This window comes from Oncorhynchus clarkii, chromosome 17 (genome assembly GCF_045791955.1).
Source record: "Oncorhynchus clarkii lewisi isolate Uvic-CL-2024 chromosome 17, UVic_Ocla_1.0, whole genome shotgun sequence".
NCBI classification, from domain to species: domain Eukaryota; kingdom Metazoa; phylum Chordata; class Actinopteri; order Salmoniformes; family Salmonidae; genus Oncorhynchus; species Oncorhynchus clarkii.
In genome coordinates, this window is record NC_092163.1 from 71830549 (window position 1) to 71839021 (window position 8473).

The following is an 8473-nucleotide window of genomic DNA, read 5'->3' on the forward strand; positions in this document are numbered from 1 at the left end:
GGTTAACAAGAAATTTGTGAAGTGGTTGAAAAACAAGTTTTAATGACTCCAACCTAAGTGTATGTAAACTTCCAATTCAACTGTATATGTATAGAAATAAAGGATACACAAAGATGCCATTTGTTTTAATAAACATTACAGAAAAGTATTACATTTTAGATTTGTTTATATTTACATGATTTCATTAGAATATTTCAAAATAGATTATTTTAGGATGCACGACAATTTAAAATGTGGTTCATTTAAATATTTGTCAATGTGCATATCGTTTAATCCTTTTGCATTTGTTGAAAAGGAAACGGAAGATAAGCATGAAGTTTCAGGGGGTTGTAACTTTTTCAGTGAGCAAATGTACATACTCGACAGTCTGGTCCAAGAAACAATGCTGTAAAATCCTCAGGATTATAGTTCAGTGGATTACAGTAGAATATTACACTTTCATCAGAATGGCTGACAGGATGTCTGGAGGAGAAATGGCCTACACAGTGCTGGAGGTGCTGATCGCTGTTGCCTGCTGTCTGGGCAATGTGCTAGTGATCTGGGCAGTGTGGTTGAGCAGCTGTCTACGGCAGCCCACATTCTGCTTTTTGGTTTCTCTGGCTGTGGCAGACTTCCTTGTAGGTGCTGTGGCTGTGCCAGCGGCTATACTGGTAGATGGAAGAGTGCAGATCTCATTCAATGTCTGTCTCTTCATAAGCTGTGTGGAAATTTTGTTGACATTGGCCTCTGTACTGTTTCTACTAGCCATCTCCGTGGACCGATATCTACGAGTCTTCATCCCTCTCAGGTGAGCTGTCTTCTGACCTAAATACTGTAAATAGTCTGTAATTATTGGGACATCGAAGCATTTTTTCTTATTTTGTTTGAAATCAAACAATGACGTCAACGTGCAGACTGTCAGCATTCATTTGAGGGTATTTTCATGAACCGTCTAGAAATTAAATCCCTTTTGTACATAGTCCCCATTTTAGGGAACTAAAAGTATTGGGACACATTCACTTATTTGTGTAATAAAGTAGTACAAATTTGTTGGATGCATTTGCTGTTTGTTTTGGTTGTGTTTCAGATTATTTTGTGCCCAATAGAAATGAATGGTAGATAATGTTTTGTGTCATTTTCAAGTTACTTTTATTGTAAATAAGAATAGAATATGTTTCTAAGTACTTCTACATTAATGTGGACACTACCATGATTACAATAATCCTGAAAAAATTGTGAATAATGTTGAGTGAGAAAGTTAGACGCACAAATATCATACACCCAGGGTATTCTAACCTCTCACACAGTTGCAATTTTAGCATGTAAATCTTGGTGGGGAATTTTTTTAATAAAAGTGGGATGCATGCCCACAATGCCACTACACAACAAAACACTAAACAACAAATGAAATGCACGTTAATAACAATGACAAACGGTGCCCACAAACTGTTAAGGCCTACGTAAAGCTGTCCCAACAGCAGAGTCCCAATATCTTATCACTGCTTCACCTGGCTATCAGCGGAGCCTTGTCTGGCTGTGAAACAGTTAATTCGGACTCATTTTACTGTCTTTAAAAAAACATAGCTGATATGGTTGACAAATGTGGTTTCTAATGACTATTGAGATGTACAAACTATGGCATAAGGGGACAACAAGAGGATAAGCGGAAATCCATAATTTCAATTAATGCTCTGTAACACTCTCGCTCATCATTATTCACAATTCATTCAGGATGATCTGTGATCATGGCTGCATTCACATGAACATAGAACTGTTTAGAAACATATTCTATTCTTAATTACAATGAAAGTGACTCCAAAAAAGACACAATACATTGTAAGGGAATTTTAATGTTTGTGCCTTTCTGATAATTAAGTTATGTGTTCTATTCATGTACTGTTCTGTGTTCATGCAAGTGACTGATAAAAAAAATGTATTTCACCTTGATTTAACCAGGTAGGCTAGTTGAGTACAAGTTCTCATTTCCAACTGCGACCTGGCCAAGATAAAGTGTAGCAATTCGACGCATACAACAACGCAGAGTTACACATGGAATAAACAAAACATAGTCAATAACACAGTAGAACAAAAGAAAACAAAAAGTCTATATACAGTGAGTGCAAATGAGGTAAGATAACAGAGTTAAGGCAATAAATAGGCCATGGTGGTGAAGTAATTACAATATAGCAATTAAAACACTGGAATGGTAGATGTGCAGAAGATGAATGTGCAAGTAGAGATACTGGGGTGCAAAGGAGCAAGATAAATAAATAAATACAGTATGGGGATGAGGTAGTTGGATGGGCTATTTACAGATGGGCTCTGTATAGGTGCAGTGATCTGTGAGCTGCTCTGACAGCTGGTGCTTAAAGCTAGTGAGGGAGATATGTGTCTCCAGCTTCAGTGATTTTTGCAGTTCGTTCCAGTCATTGGCAGCAGAGAACTGGAAGGAAAGGCAGCCAAAGTAGGAATTGGCTTTGGGGGTGACTAGTGAGATATACCTGCTGGAGCGTGTGCTACAGGTGGGTGCTGCTATGGTGACCAGTGAGCTGAGATAAGGTGGGGCTTTACCTAGCAGACACTTGTAGATAACCTGTAGCCAGTGGGTTTGGCGACGAGAATGAAGCGAGGGCCAACCAAAGAGAGAGTACAGGTCGCAATGGTGGGTAGTGTATGGGGCTTTGGTGACAAAACGGATGGCACTATGATAGACTGCATCCAGTTTGTTGAGTAGAGTGTTGGAGGCTATTTTATAGATGACATCATCGAAGTCGAGGTTCGGTAGGATGGTCAGTTTTACGAGGGTATGTTTGGCAGCATGAGTGAAGGATGCTTTGCGATATAGGAAGCCAATTCTAGATTTAATTTTGGATTGGAGATGCTTAATGTGAGTCTGGAAGGAGAGTTTACAGTGTAACCAGACACCTAGGTATTTGTATTTGTCCACGTATTCTAAGTCAGAGCCGTCCAGAGTAGTGATGCTGGACGGGCGAGCAGGTGTGGGCAGTGATCGGTTGAATAGCATGCATTTAGTTTTGCTTGCGTTTAAGAGCAGTTGGAGGCCACGGAATGGGAGTTGTATCTCATTGAAGCTCGTCTGGAGGTTAGTTAACACAGTGTCCAAAGAGGGGCCAGAAGTATACAGAATGGTGTCGTCTGCGTAGAGGTGGATCAGAGAATCACCAGCAGCAAGAGCAAAATCATTGATGTATACAGAGAAGAGAGTCGGCCTGAGGATTGAACCCTGAGGCACCCCCATAGAGACGGCCAGAGGTCCGGACAACAGGCCCTCCGATATGACACACTGAACTCTATCAGAGAAGTAGTTGGTGAACCAGGCGAGGCAATCATTTGAGAAACCAAGGCTGTCGAGTCTGCCAATAGAATGTGGTGATTGACAGAGTCGAAAGCCTTGGCTGCACAGTAATGTCTCTTATCGATGGTGGTTATGATGTTGTTTAGGACCTTGAGTGTGGCTGAGGTGCACCCATTACCAGCTCTGAAACCAGATTGCATAGCGGAGAAGGTACGGTGGGATTCGAAATGGTCGGTAATCTGCTTGTTAACTTGGCTTTCGAAGACCTTTAGAAAGACAGGGTAGGATAGATATAGGTCTGTAGCAGTTTGGGTCGAGAGTGTCTCCCCCTTTGAAGAGGGGGATGACTGACCGCGACAGCTTTCCAATCTTTTGTAATCTCAGACGATACGAAAGAGAGGTTGAACAGGCCAGTAATAGGGGTTACAACAATTTTGGCAGATCATTTTAGAAAGAGAGGGTCCAGATTGTCTAGCCCGGCTGATTTGTAGGGGTCCAGATTTTGCAGCTCTTTCAGAACCTCAGCTATCTGGACTTGCGTAAAGGAGAATTGGTGGGGGCTTTGGCGGGTTGCTGTGGAGGGTGCTGGGCAGTTGACCGGGGTAGGGGTAGCCTGGTGGAAAGCATGGCCATCCATAGAGAAATGCTTATTGAAATTCTCAACTATAGTGGATTTATAGTGGATTTATTCTTCATGGACTTTACAGTGTCCCAGAACTTTTTTGAGTTAGTACTACAGGATGCAAATTTCTGTTTGAAAAAGCTAGCCTTAGCTTTCCTAACTGCCTGTGTATATTTGTTCCTAACTTCCCTGAAAAGTTGCATACCACAGGGGCTGTTTGATGCTAATGCAAAACACCACAGGATGTTTTTGTGCTGGTCAAGGGCAGACAGGTCTGGAGTGAACCAAGGACTATATCTATTCCTAGTTCTACATTTTTTTGAATGGGGCAAGCTTATTTAAGATGGTGAGGAAAGCACTTTTAAAGAATTTGCTAGGCATCATCTACTGATGGGATGAGTTCAATGTCATTCCAGGATACCCCGGCCAGGTCGATTAGAGATTAGAAAGGCCTGCTCGCAGAAGTGTTTCAGGGAGCGTTTGACAGTGATGAGGGGTGGTCGTTTGGTCGCAGACCCATTACGGACGCAGGCAATGAGGCAGTGATCACTGAGATCTTGATAGAAAACAGTAGAGGTGTATTTGGAGGGCGAGTTAGTTAGGTTGACATCTATGAGGGTGCCCGTGTTTACGGATTTGGAGTTGTACCTGGTAGGTTCATTGATATTTGTGTGAGATTGAGGGCATCAAGCTTGGATTGTAGGATGGCCGGGGTGTTAAGCATGTCCCAGTTTAGGTCACCTAGTATCACGAGCTCAGAAGATATATGGGGGCAATCAATTCACATAGGTTATTGTTGGGAAATTATGATTAAATGACTGAACAAATCATTTTAAATGGAATTGTAACTAAGTAAACTTATACTCTGTTTTATTATATCTGATTAACAATATGAGTTCTTAAGAAGGGATTGTGTGACACAGACAAGGAGTAATTGAAGTTAATGAACACCATTCCAACTAGGAAGAAACGGTCGTTAGCCTATGGTTGACCCTACAGAAACTTAGCTCTGGGATTTTTAGATAAGACAGTGAGTGCATTCCTAAGTTTTCTATTAATTAGAACTGTCAGTTCAGTCTTTATCGATAATGTTGAGTGGTCAAAAGTTATCTGGGAGTGTGTTAGTAAGTTAGAATGAACTTTTCACCTCACTTTGTCCCGGTCAAGAGGAGGGGATTCTGTTAAAGCAATGAAATGACGTCATGATCTGTATATAAACTGCTGTTAGTGATTAAGTGGGCGTGCTCGGAGAATAAATTCTATTACATATTATTGAAAGACTGGTCTGCGTCTATTTTATGCAAACAAGAAATCTTAGAAATTATCATAAAATAGATTAAGGGCTTTCAATTGATGAAAGCACATTGGCATAATTAAATTACAGTAACAGTTATCGAGGGCACAGCTGGGGGCAGAGGGAGGTCTATAGCAAGCGGCAACAGTGAGAGACTTGTTTCTGGAAAGGTGAATTTTTAGAAGTAGAAGCTCGAATTGTTTGGGTACAGACTTAGATAGTAATACAGAACTATGCAGGCTATCTTTACAGTAGATTGCAACACCGCCCCCTTTGCCAGTTATATCTTGGCGAAAAATGTTTTAGTTAGCGATGGAGATTTCAGGATTTTTGGTGGTTTTCCTAAGCCAGGATTCGGACACAGCTAAGACATTCGGGTTAGCAGAGTGTGCTAAAAGCAGTGAGTAAGACAAATTTAGGGAGTAGGCTTCTAATTTCATGAATCCTTATCTGCAATTTGGCAGTTCACCCAATATCTCAGTTTCAAGGTCTCAGCTTCGAGAGAAGAAGCCTCGTGAGGTATTGGTCTGTCACATGTTAGGAACCAGTATTGGTCGGTCACATGAATGAACCAAATGGTAATGATTAATTAATTATGCTAAATCATGCAAATATAACTTGTCTGTGTATAGCCGTATATAAGACAACTGCTGGGACTGCCCAAGGAGAGCTATGGTGCATTGAGTTGGTAAAGGATGATTCATTTAAGATTGACTTTGAGTGTCCCTGTGTAAAAAATTCCACGACAACAGCATTTACCATTAATTTCTATTGGGCACAAAATAATCTGAAATACAACCAAAACAAACAGCAAATGCATCCAACAAATGTGTAAAGTCACAAGCTTGATGCAGTCACTTCGTTCTATGAATATGGATGAAAATACTTTCAAATTAAAGCTGATAATCTGCACTTTAACCGCATAGTCATTGTCTGATTTTAAATCCCAACTTTCGGAGTATAAAGCCGAAATAAGAAAATAATATTTACTGTCCCAATAATTACGGAGTGCTCTACATTTATCACCTAGCACATTCTCTCAAAGGATCTCCCCTTTGTAATCATGATTATGAAATAGGTGGGTGCGTGCGTACAAAGGAAAGCATCAGGGTTGTCATGTCAGATGATCAGATTCTCTGCTTCAACAGGTACAAGAGGACAGTAACAGAGAGGAGATCTTGGGTGGTGGTGGCAATATGTTGGTTTGTTGCCTTCATGTTGAGCTTCCCACCCATGTTTGGGTGGTACAACCATGACACCTTGTCTCACTCAGGGAACTCAACCACCATTATTTGCCGTTTCCTGGCTGTGATTCCCATGTCATACATCGTATACTTCAATTTCTTCCTCTGCACCCTCACACCGTTGCTTATCATGGCTGTCCTGTACTGCTACATCTTCTGTACAATCCGGAAGAACCTGAAGGGCAGGACGGGGAGCGGTGCCCAGTCCCACACCTACTTCAAGAAGGAGAGGAGCCTAGCCCGATCCCTGACTCTGGTCCTGGTGCTCTTCGCCTTTTGCTGGCTCCCTTTGCACTTCATGAACTGTGTTGCCTACTTTGGTAACCCATCAAACATACCCCAACAGGCCTTCTACGTGGGCATCCTCCTCTCCCATGGCAATTCAGCTGTCAACCCGATCGTGTATGCCTTCAAGATCCCCAAGATCCAGGAAGCGTACCTGAGGATATGGAGGAAGTTTGTGTGCCGAGGTGACAACCAGACCACTGAGAATAACACCAGCAGTAACTCTAGGGTAGCCAGAAATGACTGATGGAGGGGAGTTCATCATTGTGAGTGAGGGACAGTTAGTGACATGTATAGAGTGTGGTAAGAAGTTATAGTTCCAGGGTTTTATTCTCAAATTCTTTGATAAGAGTCATTGTAGGGATGCAAAGCAATTTAGAATGTGGTCTATATCTCATATTTGTCTTTATGTATTGTATTATCAGTATAATATAAGCATGTGTAGATCAGGTAGAGCTAATGTCAAAGTATTTTACTTTAGCATTGCTCAACTGCGTTGGCATATCACAGCAAATTGAAACTGATGATGAAAATGGAAAGAGTAGTGGGTGTTTAATTTCATTGATGCATTTCCTTTGTCTGAATGCCATTTCCTCAATCCAAAAGTTTGTCGTTTCTATAATTGTTACCTTCTGTATGTATACAGTGCTTTCCCAGATTTGGAAATAAGATGTACTATCTCAATGAAGGAGTACTTATCTAATGAACTGTTTTTATGATTATGGTTCTTTTAAACACAACCATACACAACGTTCTAACACAACTTTTCCCACAAGATTATGTTTAATGTATTTTGTGGTGGTAATGTCTTTATACCATCAGGTGACACAGAAAGTATACAAATAGGTCTCCATCAAATTCTTTCTATATCAAAATATACATTTTCTAAGATGAGGAAATCCTCTCTGAAGTTAAGTTTTTATTTCAAAATAAAACATATGTTGTAATATACAATTGTTGCAGCTAATGATTACATTGTGTCTATTGATTAATGTATATTAACTGGCAGTACATCTCTACAGTTCCCCTGGTCTTGTCTAAGTACACTAGATGGCAGTACGCAGTGGGATATGTATTACATTATTGCAATATGGCATATAGCTATAGATGAACGCATTGTGTTCCTACCAGAGTGATACAATGGCTGGATATACTCTATCAGACCTCCACTGACCTTCGTAACCATTGTATTTTTTTCCATTAGAGCTACATACTTTCGGTTTGGTTCACATACTGTAAACTAGGTCATGTTTTAGTGTTCAAGTCATTGTTATACTAGTAGCATCGCAGCGGTAGATGTAGTTTCGTCCACGGTTGTGGTATGTCTATGCAAAACATTATAATCCACATGACATTATATACAAGAGAATGATTATTTATGTACAAGCTAAAGAGTAGAAGCCCTAAAAATAGGAGTAATCTGAGGTCTTGAATTCCTTTAAAATTCAGAGTAAAAGATAGAGGCCAGTTTCATAGCTTTATTTAACCTTTATTCGTTCATAGAACCTTGAATAATGTTGACTTGTAACAGTACTACAAGACTGAAAAAACATATTCAGTGCTTGATTTAGGTCTGGAGAACCAACCTTTATACAGTGGGGCAAAAACGTATTTAGTCAGCCACCAATTGTGCAAGTTCTCCCACGTAAAAAGATGAGAGAGGCCTGTAATTTTCATGATAGGTACACTTCAACTATGACCGACAAAATGAGAAAAACCCCCCCCCAGAAAAT

General features: G+C 40.4%; 1 protein-coding gene across 1 annotated transcript; it reads left to right on the top strand.

Annotated features, from left to right (window-relative positions):
• The first annotated feature begins 361 nt into the window (after positions 1 to 361).
• LOC139371372 (adenosine receptor A1-like) lies at positions 362 to 7639 on the top strand. The gene is made up of 2 exons (XM_071111735.1): positions 362 to 787; positions 6360 to 7639. The coding sequence occupies exons 1-2, from the start codon at positions 447 to 449 to the stop codon at positions 6985 to 6987; spliced, it is 969 nt and encodes a 322-aa protein (XP_070967836.1). The 5' UTR covers positions 362 to 446; the 3' UTR covers positions 6988 to 7639.
• Positions 7640 to 8473: the final 834 nt, after the last annotated feature.

What these genes read in the sequence shown, in the direction of transcription:
- LOC139371372 (XM_071111735.1), top strand. Translation starts at nt 447, where the DNA reads ATGGCTGACAGGATGTCTGGAGGAGAAATGGCCTACACAGTGCTGGAG. An exon ending in CGAGTCTTCATCCCTCTCAG is followed by an intron (nt 788 to 6,359) that starts GTGAGCTGTCTT and finishes CTGCTTCAACAG; the next exon opens with GTACAAGAGGACAGTAACAG.